Below are 18,933 nucleotides of genomic sequence, written 5' to 3' on the forward strand. Positions count from 1 at the left end.
AGTACAATATTGTGTATTCAGTTTGGGGGCTTGAATGAGGCTTGGAACAGAACGGGACTCTAGAAATCTCTAATGCAACTTATCCTTCAATAAGGTAAATAGATGTCCAGAAGATTAAGAGATTTGTGGAAGGTCCACAGTTAAGCAGTGGAGCAATGTTTGGACTGGAGTACTGATTTCCTGCTTGCCTAATTTTGTCTGTTCCATTCACTGTGATTTTCCCCCACAGTAATTACCCATATCTTTATATAATGCTTTATACTCATATTTATAATCAATTTTAAAAGAAAAATATGCACAAAATCAGACATGAAAACCATGAGCATATATACTCTGCACCATGCAGGAAGAACGCTAGAAGGTGACTTTTTGGAAAGAAATGGAGAGGAGCTGTAACGGGAAGGAACACACATGCCTAACAGTCATGAGGAAACTGCTTAAAAACAGAAGACACTTTCCAGGTAAAATGAAAGTTAGAAAAACCAGCCATTCCTGGTTAACACCAACAAATCCCATGTCAATGACGAACAGTGCTGGCAACTTTTGTTTAACTTGCTCTAACTCTGGACTCTTTGCCTGGACTTGTACTTGGTTTACTACAGACACCTGAACAGTACAGCTGTGAGGTTAACTGAGGTTTAAACGAGGTAGGGTGGACAGAAGAAATGAGTATCACTGCCAGAAATTTTGAGAAAAAGAGGAGAGTAATTTAACCTGGTAAGTCAAGAAGGAATAGCGTTCTTTTATGGCTTATTTTTCTCTCCAATACCGAGCAAAAGTTGTACTTGTGATTTGGGAGGTAAAAAAGATAAGCAAGAAAATGTTGACAGTCCCAAAGCATAGCAGCAGCTCCTGGAAAACAGACTCTATGCTTTCTAAATTTGGAAATAAACATGGAGTCAAGCACTGGCAGCATGGTACAGTGAAAAGAGTAACAGCCAACAAGTGGCCTTGAGTTTTGGTGGTCCTTAGTATTTGTGGGCCTCATTCTCCTCATCTGCCAAATGGGTAATTAAACCCCCCTCATCCCTCTCAGGAGTATTGTGAAGGCAAAATTACATGTTTGTGAAAAAACTTGGATAAAAGTTGACACTCTGCCAAGGTAAGCTTTCACTATCAGTAACAATGGTACACAAAGTAGGAAACATTTGTGATACAATCTTCCAAAATAGGAAAACCCAAAGATTAATCTTGCTCTCCTGTAATCTTCCAGGCTTCATAGCTACTGACATTTTATCATCTGTAGGCTTGTTCCAGCTCTACCCATGGACCAAGGCAGGTCCTAGATTTCTGTGGATCTTGCTTGGGTTTTGCAGATAAGGTTACATAATCAAAATCTGTGTTGTACAGTGTGTTCAGGTACCCACCTAGAGGTTGGACCTACACCTGGAGCCTACACTCTGGGCTGGGTTGTCAATGGACTTCAAATTTCCATATGACCATGTATTGGCAAAAGTGCTGCTATACCTGCTTCCTCAGAGAGCCCCTAGCTGTGGGTAGTCTGTCTACAGGCCCCCAGCAGTGCCTACAGAGGCAACTCAATTTGGCCTCTCTCAGCATGCACCCAGTTTGAATTCTAGCACCAAGGGCAGTAACTAAGACAAGGATTTGGGCAAAGCATACCTCAGTCTGCCTGAAAGGATGAGGAACGTAGTTTCACTAAGTCATTTCCTTGTCACTATATAGAGCTCCAGTTAACCTTAAATTCTACTTTAAACTTGGAAAAACACTCAACAGTATAATGTGGCAATTCTTTGAAGGCAGGAACAATGATTCTTTGGAAAAATTCCATATGGTGTTTAACATATTTGATAATTACAGCTGTGTCTGTGTGTACGTTGTTTAGAATACTAAATAACTCAACTAAATCCCAAATGACTCTTGATTATATGTTAAGTGATCTTGAAAAGGAATAGTATATAAAAATTATCATAGAAGGTATTTTAAAGATAGCTACTTAAAGGAATATACTGCTATGAGTCCTGTAAACTTGAAAATACTTGAGTAAACAAGGTAATCAATGGCTAATCTTTATATACTCTAGATGACTGCCTAGTAAATTTCCTCATGTGTAAAAGTGTCCATTACATAATCTCTTTTATCTTTTCCAATTCTAGATTTTTAGGATTAAAGAATCTGCATATTTAGCAGAAAATATAAAATAGTTTCTTTACATTTTAATGCTGTGATTGTGACCAATGCTCAACTAAAACTTTAAGTGTATATATATGCCATATTTTATTGATTGTAAGACTGACCCTCCTCCCCTTTAACATCTGAAATTGGGTTGTACCTTATAACCGATGGCATCTCATGAGTGTAACTATTAGAATTTTTTCCTCTTTCTTTTTGGTACATATAATAATGGCATGTCTTGCAACTGACGGCACCTTACAGTCAGTGAAACCAGGTAAAGCATATACAATCCAACAGAAAGAAAGGATTTAGATTGGTTAATTGCTCCCCTAACCAGGCAAGATAATGCTCAGAATTCTGGCTGAACTAAGTTAGAATAATTGAGCTTTCATCAAGTAGTCACTTGATAAAGTATAATCAGAATTCTCACCTGAGACTGCTACTATGACAATCGATGATATGGTAGAAAGTCTACATGGAAATTCCAAAGCGAGAATTTCCACTGCTAGGACTGATAAGAGTTCCAGCATTAATATGATGCATTTCTAATATTTTATCACGGCATGCAATGACATATGTATGTAAAACTGATTAGTAGAAGCCTGACTCTTTGGGTAATATTTGCTAAAGATTTTTAATAGTCAATCTGTTATTTATTAACTTACAACATTATACACAGGTTAAACTTAGATATAAAATTATTTTTATATAGAATCTATATTAAAATGTTCATTTATGAAAGAGAAATACTATCATATTACAATGATCTCATTACATGTATGACTCTAAGTACTTTTAAACAATGTATCCAAAGAAAAGTAAAATCAGGCCTCACTTCTGAGAAGGCAGGACCCAACAGGAAATACTAATCCTATCAGAAATGCTTGAATGGAACCGCCTTGTCTAACCACTGCTGTGTTTCTCCAGGTTGCTGGCTTTAGTTGACAGAAGAGGAAAATAATGTGTTTCAGTCAAAGAAAAAAACTGTTTTTCATAGATTTTTTAAACTTTGGCTGGTGATTTAGGAAGACAGTAACTGAAAACATCTCCACAATCAGATCATTACAATCGAAAGCCCTTCTTTGCTTATATATTTAACCAAAGGTCTTGCTCTATGTGTAAATTTGGGAAATTTACCTTTCCCAAAAAGCACATGAAATGGGAAGAAAACCTAGACAATCCTCAAATCACCATATATTCTATATCAGTAATAATTATTAGTGATAAATGTCACAGACCAGTTTCTTCAACATCTGCAACTTTTTGTAATGACAAAGCTCTACAAGATCAAAGATTCCTAAATTCAAGTTACCTAAATGTGAGCCATGCCCTCAGTGACACAAGGGTGTTTGGAAGTGATACCACTTTCCTATCATTCAATTTATTACCACCTCCTGAAACACCTGAAGTAAATTATATTAAATTAAATTTTTTTTTCACTATAAAACGAACAAGGTAAATCTGGTAAAGGCAAGGCCAGAAAACAAAACAAAAACAAGCCAGTTTCATTTCTTATTTTAGCAAATCACATAGAAAAAGACCAGTTACCAATTCTGTGACTTGACCATCATAATAAACACATCCATAAGGGCCTCAATTAATCACTATTTAATGAAATGCCTTCCTTTTTGCAATGTATGTAGAACCACTATGAAATGTAGTTTTTTTACGCAAATACAAGATCTGAAATGCTCTACACTAAGGGAAATTGTGCTATGGGAAAACACAAACACAAATAAAGTTACATGTTCCCTTCCCACTCAATTTCCAACATATCTTTTCTGGAGTAGAGATCACCAAATGAAAATGAAAAAGGCACATATTTTCTAAATTGAGTCACAAATGTATTTCCTGACAAAAAATTCAAGTAGAATTAGAAGCCTGTGACAGAGGGTTATTACAGAAACCAGCTTCTGGCAAAAACTCAAAGTAAAATCTGCTCTAAGTCCGAATTAAAAAAAATGTTTTAATGCTACTTTTAATTAGCTTTAAAGTACACAATTCCTGAAGACGGTAGAGAAGGACACACTATAAAGTCACACTGTCCTATAAAAGCTGGCATAGCCTTACCTATATCAATATCAGGAACAGTCAGAGATTGCCTCCATTTGCTGTAGAAAGTAATTATTTGGCACTGATAAAGTACTCCCTTCTTGCTTTCATCTTTCATGCTGTTGTAGCTGGAATCAGAGTTGAGGGGGTTCTATACTTAGCTCCACTGTTTCTGAATGAAGAAAATAAGGTATTTCAAACAAAAATTCAATTCTAATAATGTTCAGCAAATCCTTTTTTCTTTTTAATTAACAGCTACCATATAAGTAGGTCAGTACTTGAACTGCCTAGAGGTATAGAATAAAATAATTTAACTGCTTAAAAAAATAATGCTCAAATAAGTCTCTCTTAGAAAGTCAAGATTATTCATGGAAATATGTCCTTAAATTTGGGTTTCTCCAATCTCTGTATCACATAACATGCAGATAGTATTTACTGTGTACCTTAGCTATAACGAGCAGATTAAAAACATTCAAGTCAAAATAAACCTTTAATAAGAGGTGACTCAACTGTTAGTACTCTCCTTCTATCAGCCTAACAGGACTGTAGATCAGGCTCCTATCCAGGAAGATGAGAAGAAATTCTGTCTCACCTTTCACAGTGCAAGGAAGCCACATGGTTTGTAATGCATTTTGGGTCTGTAACTTGACCGGAGTTCTTTGACTCATCGGCTCCATTCACTCACCTTGCAAACAAGACTATTCCCACTGTGAATGAGCCCGTTGCTTCCTGCCATTCTCACCTTCCTTTCTTTCCTACAACCCTGCCTATCAGAAGCCTATCCAGCCTTCACAATGCAGTGCAAAGACACTTCAGCAAGGAGGGCTTCCCAGCACGTTCAGACTCCATGCAGCATGTTCTCTTATTCCATCCTGCTTTATGTTGTCTGGTAGGCTGGGTTCTCCAAAGGCTGCATCTCCCTATCTCCAAAGAGCCAACACCACCACACCCACAACTGACTTTCAATAGGTAACAATTATGTAACTGGAAGGATCAAGTCCAAGTCCATCCAGAACTCTAGACTGCATTTGTGGAGTGCAAATGATCCTGGGCTAAAATGGTCTGAAACTGAGGTCTATGCTGTTTCAGACTGAGATGTAAGGTTTATAGGAGGTACAGTGGTAAAGAAACTAGACATCTATTAATAGTGTCCTGAGGCTCTCCTGAACATGTCTAAGCACAAATGTGGTTTTATAAAATTGCAGTCATCTTGCAGCTGGGCCAACAGAAAATACTAAAGCTCAACTTAAAGCAAGTCCCCACATGTGCTTAAAGCAAGACTTTCCTTCATCAGAAGTCTAAAATGTAATGTAATACAGATATCACATATTCAGAGAAGTGTGAGCTAACCAGAAGCAAGACTCAGCTATCAGGACAAAGCTGCTTTTATAAACTAGTCTCAATTCGTGGTCTGGCCTATTTATTTATAGCACCAGTAGAAAATTTTAGTGATTTAATGAACTGGAAAGGATAATAAATTCTCAGCAATTCACATGAAAGGAGGAAAGCAGTCATACGAATGATCTAAAAAACTGGATAATTAAAGAGACTTTTATATGCAGCTTTGAAATGTGTTTCGTCTGTACTTAACATTGAATGGATGAATTTCCACTACATTAGACACACCCAACCTTCAAACAAAGTAATAAAACAGGCTTGTGTGTACAGGGCTAAGTATATGAACAGTCTGGAAACTGGCTCCTACCCCGCAAACAAACCACACCACTCCGGATGGGCAGTGTCACATTTCGGATCACCACAGAGTAGAAGCGCCGGCAGAAAAGTGCACTGCTTGTATGTGTGCGCCTCCAGGTCATGCTTTACTAAAATCTGGAGTGCTAAGTAATCAAGTATTTGATTTTTTCCCCCACAAATAAGGATTTCTCAACTTCTGTCTATATATTTTCTTACAATATTGGAGTAATAATCACTGGAGATCGTTGTTATCAATAGCGTAATAGCTCAATATCCCAGCCATGGCTGGAAAGTCTCTTGCAGGGCTGGTGTGTTTATGAAAAGAAACTTTTACCACCAGCAATGATTTTGAAAATCATTAGTAGGGTTGATAATATAAATAAAGTATTATGAAGTAATGGCTTGAACTGTGGTTGGCAAAAAATAAATAGTAGCTTGAATTTCCAAGTAAGTTCAACTGGTTATAAAAGTGCATTTTTTGGAAGGTGGGATGAGGTAAATACATTGTTTTGTGTCTGTTGTTTAAAGTTTATAATAAAGTTGTTTATGATTTGGAAGTATTAAGCATTTTAAGCAGTTTTGAACTGCACTGGTTAAGAAAGTCTTTGAAGTAGGTACAAGTGACTGAAGCCCTCTGAAATCTCCTATAACATCTGATAATGGTGATACATAACCAAAAGCTCTCATGGGAGGAGCTACCTGCTCCAAACAGAAGAGAGAGGGCTTTCTCCCAGGGCTCCAAAATTTAACAGTGTTCCATAGCCAGGCTCTGTGACTCTTCTTTCATGACTGACGCTGGTTCCTAAGCCACAAAGATCACTCCAGTGTACCCTGAGAAGCCAAAGGGAATGGGTATTGGAGGACCAGTCAAGTCATATTTCCTTTCCCACTCCTCTCCACACCTAGGGAACTGGGGGTCTTAGTGATGTAACAGCTCAGGTGAATGCAGGTTGGTGACTGCATTCCTTTGCCATAACCAGTGTACTGTTTCATGGGGAATCTCTGTGATATGCAGCAGTAAAATTGGTTGACTTTATTAAATCTTGACCCTTGTGTACACATTCTTTTAATATTCTGTGTGACAAAATGGGACGTATGCTTAAAGCACTTCTGGTGAAACTGAAATAGAATGGTTGTCTTGAGAAAAAATACTTGTGCAACAGTGTTATAGCTAAACCACTATACTTGACAAAATATACAAAGTATGCTTATTCATACTTAGGCATTTAGCAGACATTTTCTCAAAATGAATGGAGCCTGTCACATCAAGGAAAACTATTACCAATTGTAAAATTTAACCTTCAAGTAAAATCAGAAATTTGGAAATCTTGATTACATCACCATCAGCTTGATAGTTTCCCAATACTTAAAGACTGTTTCTGAGGACATCTGTGATGACATTAAATAAATGTAATTTGGTATTATTAATGAAACATGTCAACATTTGAAAACTTGCATAATTCAGTGTACCAATGTTTTCTAACAACACAATTATATTACAGAATTGAGCATAGGTGAAAGGTCCATTCCAAGTACAACAATGAGAGGATGGGTGAAATAGGTGAATAGTGAAAAAATCAGAATGTTTCATACCTTGATCTGGGTGATAATTACAAGAGCATATACACATATCAAAATTCATCAAGCTGTACACAAAAAAACAGACAAGCTGTACAAAAAAAAACAAGAACAAAACCTAAAGTACAAGGCAGACCAATGGATTTCAGTATAACAGGAGCACAAAAAGTTCATGGATGATTTGAGTCTACATGATAATTAACCTTTAAGACACATCTACTGACACCTTCTTTGAAGACCTTACAAGAAAAATTTAAATGGACTTTGACAACTATCCCTAGAAACTTCACAGAAACCAGCAAGAAAGAAGCAAGTATCTCTCTTTGATAATGTCTTCTCCTCTATCACATTTCCTCAAGACACTCAGAAGCAGAAACCTCAGCTGTTCCCCAAGGTAGGAATGGTTGCCAACATTTAGGAGAATCTGTTGTTCACTTTTTCCTTCATTTTTAAGACACACGTTAGGTAGAACCTGTTTCTCCCAACAGGAATTTAATGTCTTCCTGTATATTTCTATACAGTATAGTATTTGATACTGTATAGTATCAAAACTTTCCTTTATATTAAGTAGTAGAAAAAAGTTTGCTGGAAACAAAGTTTAGGTTAGGAATTTGTAGAAGTCCAAACAAAGGAAATACTTAATATACCCATAGTAACTTTTCATTTAAAAATAGCCTTTTTTTATTAGTCAAACACTTCTCAGCTTCATTGTTTGTAAGATTTCAGAGGATGTGTATTGTGTTAGTAGTAGGACTGTGGTCTTCATATTTATTTTATACTGAACAATTATCTATTATTATAGATAAACTGTAAAATAAAAATATAGGTTGTCCCTATCTTGAGCATTTGATTTTCCCATAACTGAACCTGAACACCATTGTATACTGACATCCCTAACAAACACCCACCCTGCCTGGTGATGATTTTGTGTACGTGCCGGGAGCCTATGCTAGCCAAGAGCTCAGGATCCATTTTGGCATGTTGAAGAGACTTTCATGACAATGACAAGAGACAGGAGATAATCAAGTAACCTAGAATTTCAGGTAAGCACAGGCTGATCCCATTGGTCCCACAGAAAACTAGAATAGTATTAAATTAACTAGAAAATTAACTGCTAACTCACACAAAGAAGTTCTACGGCATTTACTGAAATATGTGAAGTCATCTGCGGGAGGATGGGAAGTCCGAGAGACTGGCTACGTGGGGGTCAGAAGTGACTGAATGCCCACTCTCAGAAAGATGGGTGCCAGCTTCTAGCACTCACTCATCCCATCTCCTTAAGCCAAAGGAGAGGATGGGGGGACACTCTGGGATGCACTCCTACCAGGATGGATGTCTTACATGGAGTTTGGGGGGAAGGGCAGTGCAACAGCCACCCGTAGCTGTGTGGAGCCAGAACCTGAATCTTGAGCAGGATGTGCTTCTGGGTCACTTCTCACCATTTTTAATACTGACAGTAGGATTATTTGGGGATAGGATACCCTCTGTAACCTTAATTAAGAACTCTGTCATTTTCTAGACTTTCTAGGAACAAAGATCATTCCCCAGTAACACATCTAAGTGTAGTCTATTACACTTGATGTTTCACTACATTTTCTATAAACAAAAGTCTGAAAATAGGTGGCATTATCTATATAAGCTCTTGTCTATTCAGAGACCTAGATATAATAATGGCTGACAGCCAAAATTCCTCCCTTACTAGAAAGCAGGCATGTTCCCTGTGCCAGGTAGGCTAGATCACCACTTTCGAAAAACTGGCTGAATATAAGAAAAGATAGCAACTAAAAAAAAATTTTCAAAAAGCAAACACAAGGTCCCCAAACCAGGTGTAGCACTATAAAAACAAAGTGTTTTTTCCAACTGGGCTATCCATTAATAGCCTAAACTCAGGGATATTGTGTGACTCAGCAGCACAAAGGAGGAACTTTCCACTCAGCGATGGCCAATAGAGCGGACTGTTTTGGGTTCAAAAGAAAATAAACTATGTAATAGTTTTATCTGCAAAGAGTCTTCACAATAACAAAACTAAATGTAACACTAGCCTGAGTTTCAAAGGCAAGGCAAACTCATCAGGTAAATGCATTCAGAGCAGTGGTGAGCTTGTGAAATTCTGTTTCTAGTATGTATTATAATCATGGCTAAAATGTTTATACTCTCTAACTGAATATGGAGACGGCTCTTGCTCACATACTATTACATAAAAATAAAGTAGAGGAAAAAATAAGGTACTAGATATGTCTTAAGAAAAAAAGCAGAAATTGAGGGAAGTTGTCATTTTTGTGTTTAGGTAACAGCTCTTGGGTTTATGCATTTCTAGAGATACATACATCATCTTTTTGGTTTATTGTCTGTTCTTTGTTTGCTAACACAAATCCCCAAATTATATTTCTTGCACTTGACACCACTTATTTGCACAACAATTGCAATGGTACAAACCATATATTTCTTGCCCTATCAAGAGAAGGAATGGGAGTATGATGTTTCTGAGATGTTCTCATATTTGAAGGACTCAAATGAGGACAACAAAAAAGACGATGAAAGGGAGACTAGAAACACCACGCAAAACTTTAAAATGATGGCTACAATATTGCTGTAGGTATGATTACAGTGCATTCCGGTCTGGGAAATTGAAGGTGAAGCATTGAGATCCTTTAATTTTATGGATTTAGTACCACATTCAATTATGACTTGACAGGTTTCAAAATCACCTTATTAAAGAACTTACTTCAGCTAGAACCTCAGATGAAAAAGGTTTTAAGGGGACATAGAGATGCAGGGATGTCCTGACCAGCAGGAAAACACAAAAGGAGAAAAGAAATGGTTACATTCCACTTGAACAGACTGGTTAAAGAACAGATAATCACAGTATACTACTGCCATTTACTAGGGAGCTCAGGTAAGTTTTGAAAAGTTCCCAAAGTGAGAACTTTCCTTGCCAAAAAGGAATTGTCTCTTTTCCACCCTTGGTTAAAAACTAAAATCTAAAGAGAACAGGTTCTGGAAGACAGTTCCTGCCATTCAGATGTGAACTGAGGCAGTTGTCTGGGCTTTTCTGACAGTTAAGCAACCTATCCCTACACACTGGCATCACTTAGTGCTTTACAGACAGTATCCTGTTTAATCCTCACAACCACTATAAGTATTATTATCTCCATTATAAATTACACATGTTCTGAACTTCTCCCTTGCTGGTGGGATGCTAAGCGACCAACGCTGGATCAACAAATGCCAAAGGACTACACTGCTTTATGAGGAATTCACTGGAAAACAAAACAGAGAAGGCAGACGACACTCAATCATTCAAAAAATATTTATTGAGTACCTTGTATGTATCAGACACTTGGGACACATTAATGAACAGGCACAAAATATTTGCCCAAATGGAATTTATAGTCTAGCAGGGGTGGGGAAAGAGACAACTCAACAAAAACAAATGAACAAACAAATAAATCATGTAAGTAGTAATTTAGGAGTTTATAGGTGCTGCGGAAAAAGAAGTAGTAGAGCCTTGAAAGAGGGACACAGGGCAGACCTTACTGACAAGGTGCTATTTTGGTGAAGACTGGAAAGGAGGTAAGGGGGGTAGCCATGAATGTATCTGGGAAGAAATACATTACAGGCAGGGGGAAAACCCAGCACAAAGACCTGAAAGTGGAAAAGTGCCTGATATGCCCAGGATCAGCAAGAAGGTAAGGACGGCTGGACTGGAGAGCAGAGAAAGAGGTCAGAGGTAGTGGTATCCAGATTGAATCGGGCAAGAGTAATCTGACTTTAATTCTGAGTGAAATGAGAGCCACTGGAGGGTTTTAAACTTAATCTGACTTATGTCTTAAAAAGATCACTCCAGTTGTGATGCTGATAACATATTAAAGAGAAGCCAGGGATGGAGAAAAAAGAGGCCACTGCAATAATCCTGGCAAGAAATGGAGACAAAAGTGCTAGCAGTAGAGGTGGGAAAAGGGGAACTCCTGGATTTATCTGGAGGACAGGATTCTGCATACACTTTGAAGATAAAGGAGCAGGATTTGCTGATAGCTTTGATACAGAGTGGGAGAGAAAGAAAAAAGCCAGGATGATTCCAAAGTTTTTGGCTTGAATGACCTGAAAAATAGAGCTCCCACCCACCAAAATGGGGCAGGCAGAAAGCAGACCAGGTTTGCTGAGGAAGATTAGAAATTCAATTTTAGTTCTGTTAAATATTGAGGTATCTTTTACATACTCAAGTGAAGAAGTCAAAAAACTAGCTGTACATGTGCATCAGAAATTTAAAAGAGCTAATCCAGTTGCAAATCTACAATTTGGGAGTCTTGAGCAGCTACATGGTATTTTATGAGAGTCTTACAACTGTTTGTGACAAGAATCCTACAAGAACTGAGCCTGCAATACAGGAGGAAAAGCAGAATATATTGTCCTAACTGAATAAAGTATATGTATATGTGTGTGTGTGTATATATATATATATACATACATATATATATATATATATATATATATAAAAGAGGGAATGACCAATTATATCAGATGCTGCCAATAGGTAAAATGAGAATTGACTGTTGGATTCAGTGACTTGGAATATTTTCTTCTGAAAAAGCCCTGCTGACTGTACCCTAATCCACCCCAACCCTAAAAGACATTATTGTACATTGAATATAATGTTATCTTTCAGTTTGCTTATGAAACTGAATTTGTTTTCCTAAAGAATTAACCAAAAGGAAGGATTTACTCCAATCTAATATTTGGGGCTCAAATCAGTAGATTTTTAAAGAAATAACAGTGATAACCTTCAGGTGCTGACATTAACCTGCTATTACGCAATTCTTATTCCTTAGAAGAAAGAAAATACCTCCAGGTAAACTGGAAATAGAAACATACATTTCCTTTGTCCTGATGAAGAAATTATGATAAACCCTAAAGCCAGTATCATACTACTACTTTTCCTATTAAAATAAAGAACACGTTTGTACATTATCACCCTTACTATTTGGTAATGTGCCAGAGCATTTTATAATTTTTCTAAAATGCTAACACTAGAGCAGCCTACCATAAAACCAAAATAAAAGGTATAATTATTAAAAAGAAGTAGACACAAGAGTCATTATCTGCAACTGATTGTATAACTAGAAAGCCCAATAAACTGCAAAGCTCTTAGAATAAAAGCAAACTATAAAATAAATACACAAAATCAACAACTGTCTTACACCAGCAATAACCAATTTGAAGAGCCCATCACAACAGCAACAAAAATACCCAAGAATCCTAACAAGAAATATTAGGACTTACATGAAAAAAAAGATCTCTGTTAGAAGAGACAGAAGGTCTGAATAACCTTGTGTCCCTTAATAGAAACACTGACTATTCTACATGTAAATGACAGTCCATGCCAATGAACAAAAATACAACATAATCAGGAATTTCTTAGTACTAAGGATTCATCTGCAGAGTCTTCCAGATTAAGATGGCAAGTTTAATAAAACATTCAAGTATATCCTCTCTCTAAACCACTAAAAAGGCAGTAAAAAGATCCTTCTAGAAGACAGACCCCAAGACTTAAAAAAGCTGTGTGGAAACTACAACACAGTCAAGAAAGTGGAAAACAGATGGATAAGTAGCAACTAGAGGACTTAAGAGTGAAATGCGACACATGTCATCAGTGAGGAAAGCTGAGAAGCACTCCAGTTCACTCAAAAACCAGAGGTCAAAGGGTCACAGGCTAAAACAAGGTTAGTAAAGCTTCCTCGATAAGTCCTACACCCCTGGATGCCCTTCCCAGCTCCTTGCTGCAGAGCTCTGCCAAAAGTCCCACACCCCAGCAAGACTAGACACTGAGTAGGAAAAACAGGTAAGGCTGTAGTGTGCTCAGGAGTGTTCCCCCAAGTGACTGACTCTATTTACACAAAGAGGATGCTAAGACTCCAGCCAGATGGCTCTATGAACACTGGCAGCTTGATCCTTTCTGCAGTGAAGGGTGCTGGAAGACCACTCTGACCAGCCCAAGAAGAAAGACCCTACAAATGGCCCCAGTAGAAACACTCAGAAGAAACAGTAAACAGTCAAGAGGCTACTACCGGAGAGAAAGACCAAGGGGAAGGGAAAGGGACAGAGGTCACCTTGTTACAATAAGCCTTTTAGTAATCTTAAACTATATGCAGTATCAGTTTAAAGATAACAAAATAATCTTAAAGAGGACAGATGAATGTAGTTATGATTTTTTAAAGCAGAGTGTGACTTGCTCTACCAGGTATTCCTATGTATTCTAAATCTATAGAGTTGGCACTGATTAAGATTAGAGATCAATGCATTGATGGGTAAGACATCAAACAGAAGCAGACCCAAAAGCTTGTCAAGATCTTAAAATGTAGTAAAGGAAAAACTACAACCAATGAGGAAAAGATGGGCTATTTAATAAATGATGCTGGTAAAACTGGCTAGCTGGGGAGGAGAAGGATAATTCATATCCATATACTGACACAAACACTAAAATGTACTTCCAAAATTTTGTTTTCATTTACCTTACTTCAGAGCTTTACAAACATAAATGTTTACAAACAAAAATTATGAAAAACAAAAAGTATAAAGGGAAAAAAAACATTACAGATATGATAAAGGCACAATTCTTTTGATATAAAACAAGTGTTTAAAATAATTTTTTAATAAAGGATCATCAATTAAGAGTGAAGTGAGTATAATACCTTATAGACAACTCTCAAAAGGTAAAACAAAAAGCAAATTATAAATTTCACTAGCTACCAAAAAATATAAATTAAAACAAGAGCACATTTTTATAGAAAATTAAGAAAGATTAAACATTGGAATGCTGACACTATGGAAAGACCAGTCAGAGTGGAAGGGGATCAATGTGTCTTGGCATAAGCCATTTGGCAATCTTCAAGAGTCATAAAAGAGTTCACCTCTGCCCCAGAAATCCTGCTATAAATCTAGACCAAGTCAAGTCAGAGATATTGAGAGTTGCAAACAAGAGCATTTATTCCAGCTCTGCTGTGTATCTGCTATTACTTTCTGAGACTGCCCCCTTTCCCAGATTTTACTCAGGACCTTCATTTAGTTGGTGTATTCCACCTCCCTAAAATGCTATGTTGCAGGCAGCATTATTAACCTTATTCTATGGATAAAGGAAAGACAATTAAAGAATTGGGTAATTAGGGTCACTTATATCAGAAGTGGCCAAGCTAGGATTTGCAGTCACTAAAAATGGAAATATGTCAAACAATAATAGAAAACTAGTTAATATCCACCATTAAAAATCTTATTATCAAAGACTTAAGGGCATAGGAAATATCTGTGATATAGTAACTAAAAGGGCAGTACTTAAAACTACAGATTAAATTAAAATGTCAATTTTGTTTAAAAATATGGCTATACAGACAAACAAAAAGGAACAAATGGAAGCAACCTCATCCTATTAATAGTTTATTTCTGGATAATGTGATTATGATCTTAATTTTCTGGAGTTAATTTCCAGAATGTCAGTAACAGGGATAATTGTTTTTTTACTTTTTACTTTAAAATATTTAAAACCATAGAAACAATAGAAATTGAAGATTGCTTCAATTTTTAAACGTGAAGAAAAACAAAAAGATTAGGTGACAGGTTACTATCTTATTTAGCACAGCATTACCACTGAACTACAAGGTCCATCAAATGAGAGGGTTTGTCCATCATTATTTTCTCAGAATGAAATGGAAAAAATTAGCCTTACAAAATTTACTTAATAATCCAGTTAAATGAAATGTAAGTAGTACATAAAACAAGATACCAGCAAAAGAAAACCTCTTCAATTCCCAATACATGCTCAGAATCTCTGAACTACTAAAAGCAAATTTGGAATTGATGTACGAATTCTGATTATTATTTAAACAGTAAAGTTTGATAGGTTTCAAAAAACAAAGTCTGAGACACATAACTGGTATTAGTTATTTCTGTACTATTTTGTTCAGAATGGTTTTAACAGTTCTTTGCAAGGCAAATTGGAACTGGCTGCAGAAAACCTGTTTTGAACATAAAACAATGAACACTTAAAGTATTTCTGTTTGGATGTGTTTATGCTGGGGAAGAGAAGGAGTGGGGGCAATCTGTTGACAAAGGGTGCCTTTCCTTTGTTCTTTCAAAGTATAACATTACAAGTCGTGTAGCTTAGTAAGGAATCAAAGCAAAGCACTTTCTAGGAACAAAACTTAAGAACTTAAGAACTGTTAATGACATTTTTTTTTCCGCCACAAATTATCAAAGGTTTTTTGAATGGCTGTAGGATTATATTTTACTTTAAAATTTTCTTAAATATTAGAGGTCTTAGGACTTGAGAGATATCATGCATGCAATTCTTATGTTGTGTGCCCCAAAGGAAAAGTGCTTTTTTTTTTTTAATTGTTTCCACCTCATTTTGGAAGTTGGTTAAACAAGTTCTCAGCGTAACACTGGGAAAAAATGAACATTCAGTTAAGAACAACATAGCTGCTAGTAGTTATCACCATACACAACTGCGTTAATAAATAATTCTGTAATTACTTCGAGAGAAAAACTGGAACTGTATGAGCTCACCCTTACCTGCGCGGAGGCCAAAAACTGAAAAGCGTGATTCAAAATTTCGAGAAAAGGGCGAGTCCTATTCAGTAACCAAAAGGTAAGAGGACCCGCCCACTTTCCCTGGAGGACCCGTTGCTATGGGAACTCGTAGTAACCCTGTGAAGCCAGCAAGTCCGCAGGCTGGGGGATGGTTCAAAGAGAGGAGAGAAAAGGGGGCAGTTTTGAGAGAGGGATAAAAAGATGAAACCCCTTGACTGTGACTGGAGTCAGAAGGTGGGCTTAGTAACCCCAAAACACCAATGAGAACAATGTTCTGGACGCTAGAGTCATATTACAGTTCAGTTAAAGTGTGAACCACTGGAGACGCTTCCCTTCCTCCCTGGTGGGAAACAAACCACCCTTTGTCAGTTCGTGTCTTTGGAAAACGAAGCTGGAGTTTCATCTCTTCCAATACAAACTGAATGCTACCTCTTTAAAGTAACATCTTGACTTTCTTAATATTAAGTCACTGGTTCCCAAACTCTGGTGCACATTGGAATCACCTAGAGATCTTTAAAATATACATTGTGTTTTAACTGCTCTGGAGCGCGATTTGAGCCTGGAGTTTTAAAACTCCCCAGTGACTGTGCTGTGCAACCACTTTCGGGAACTACTGCATTTCCACGATTTGGCGAGGTGGCGGAGACTATTTAAAAAAAAAGAGAGAGAAAAGGAAAAGAAATCACAACTATCTCCCTTTTTCTTTTTAAGGCTAATTATAGAATTGGCTGGCTTTCTCCAGGCACACACAGGACAATAGGTTTCTTGATAAATAGGAATCCCCGGCATGCCCTAACAACACGTACTTTCTTTGAGATAAAAAGACCAGGCAGGACAAGCCTTTTCTTCCCAAGAGAGCAAACATCCTTCTTACCAAAACACCAAACTTACACATCTCTTTTAAAGACGAACGGGCTGAGAACACCGCTCAGGGCTGGGAGGACGTGCTCCGCTACAGGAAGGAAAGCGCACCATCGGGAACCCACCACCATTCGTCGGGTGCTGCGGTCGCCAGGGCTGAGCAAGGGCGGGTGTGGGTCCCTGGAGCCCCCAGTTCAGGCCCCCACCCCGGACCCCACTGGCAGCGCCTCAGTAAAGTTACTTGGGGGAACTTTGCTCCCGGTTCCAACCATGCGCTTCCCCAGGTCAGGGGCGCGCCCCGCCACGCCACCTGCTCGACGCCACAGCTTCCCGGCCGCGCCCCCTGCCTGAACCTCCGGGGTTCGCGCACTAGACCGGTGCGGGTAAGGCCGGCTGAGCCGTGGCTGGAGGCTCGCCTCGATCCTCCCTGGGGCAGCTCCTTTGCAGCTGGCCCTGCCCCTTAGCCGGGGCTCCAGGACCCCCGAGCAGACCCAGAGCCGTTCCGCTTGGAGCCCCTCAGGAAGCCCGTCCGCGCGGCCACCGCCTCTCGGGCCCGGGCGGGAAATCCAGACTCCCCTGCGTTCCCAGTCCGCGGCCGCGTCCCGGCCCCGCCGCGCTCGGCTACTCCGGCCCGCGGCCGGGAGCGCGCCCCTGGCCCGGCGGGCCGGCGCTGCGCACGCGCGAAGGTGCCCGTCCGCTCGCCCGCGGCGCCCTCTCTCACCGCTCGCGCTCCTCGTCGTCTCTGGCGCCGCGGCAGCCAGCGCTGCTCTCCGCCCGGCGCCCCAGCCCGGTGCCTGCTTCTCAGGTCCCGGCCGGGCACTCGGGGATCCAGCGCCCCGCGGGCTTAGCGGGCACCCGCACGCAGGACACGCTCCCCGGGGTCGCGCGCGCGCGTGCCCCAGCGCTAGGAGGGGGCGGGCCGAGTGGGCGGTGCTCCCTGCGGCGGCCGTGGATGCGGGCATGCGCACTGCAGGCCCCTTCCTGGGGTCCGCTTGAGTAGGCGGTGACCCTGGACCAGTGAAGGGAGGAAAGTAGTAAGCGGCCAGCAATACCCTTCACTGAGAGGCAAGTTCGCCTTTGCTCCACAGACTGCAGTTTTCTTCTCTAGTTCACTCATTCATTAATGTGTTAGACATTTATTGAGCATCTACTTTGGCAGAGACTGTGCAAGACACAGGACATCCTCCAGTAATGGGGATTGCATATTTAATTACATTTCTGGCAGTGATTACATCCCGTTCTTTGAGCAGAAAAGGAAAGTGAATAAATAGAAATTACCTAGTGTCTAAAACTGCAAATCTTAACTACACCCCTAAGTGATTTGGGGAAGGAGAGTTGCCGCTGGCTTAGGGTGATGTAGGAAACTTTGGAAAGCTTGGAAGAGTAAGAGCTAGAGTCAGAAGATAAATTCAGCTGGTGAGACAGGTGAATACAAGACCATTAGTGGCAAAAAAATTAATAAATTAATAAAATAATATGTGAGCTCACAACTTTGTTGGGGACAAGTTTAATCTGAATTTATTGTTCATAGTGAAGGGCAAAAATAAAAGCTGGACGGGTAACTGAAGGTCTTCTGGAAATGTTTTTTAATACTCAACCTCAAAATTTTAGCTTTTTTAAATGAGTAACTGAGAAATACCAAAGATGGGAGGAGAGGAGCTAGTGGTGATCTGATTAAATGCAAAATTTAGGAATATAAAGACTAGAGACAGGAAATGCATATTATTCTAGGTAAGTAGTAGCAGGGTCCTAAATTCAACTGTTGGCACTAGGAATGGAAAGCATGGAAAAGTTTTCAGATTGTGAAGGACAGGAGATTTCCTTAGCTTTTGCACTGCCTCTTTGGGTGTAGAGAATTGTTAATATGACAGACACCTATTTCATTAGACTAGATTATCATCCTTCATAAGTATTTGTTAGTGGATAAATTACACCTCTAAATTATACAGCTACATTGTTAAATGCTTCTTTTAATGTGAATTTGGCACTGGAAAAACTTACTTTTACTCAATTTAAAAATTGTTAATTTAT

At 38.9% G+C, this 18,933-nt stretch overlaps 1 protein-coding gene across 2 annotated transcripts in view; it reads right to left on the bottom strand.

Moving 5' to 3' along the window:
• The window catches only part of BTBD3 (BTB domain containing 3), a 38,642-nt gene extending 20,864 nt beyond the window's left edge, over positions 1–17,778 (bottom strand). Inside the window, exon 1 of one of the 2 annotated variants that reach the window (XM_036876194.2) lies at positions 17,624–17,778. Coding sequence is in view for 1 of the 2 variants with exons in the window: in XM_057502723.1 (XP_057358706.1) it covers positions 4,207–4,306 (100 nt within the window). In the remaining variant the exon portion in view is untranslated. Of the gene's footprint in view, positions 1–4,206; positions 7,167–17,623 lie in introns of those variants that run through there. The other variant, XM_057502723.1, reaches the window with a different exon arrangement.
• Positions 17,779–18,933: the final 1,155 nt, after the last annotated feature.

The sequence above is a fragment of the Manis pentadactyla genome, chromosome 5 (genome assembly GCF_030020395.1).
Source record: "Manis pentadactyla isolate mManPen7 chromosome 5, mManPen7.hap1, whole genome shotgun sequence".
NCBI classification, from domain to species: domain Eukaryota; kingdom Metazoa; phylum Chordata; class Mammalia; order Pholidota; family Manidae; genus Manis; species Manis pentadactyla.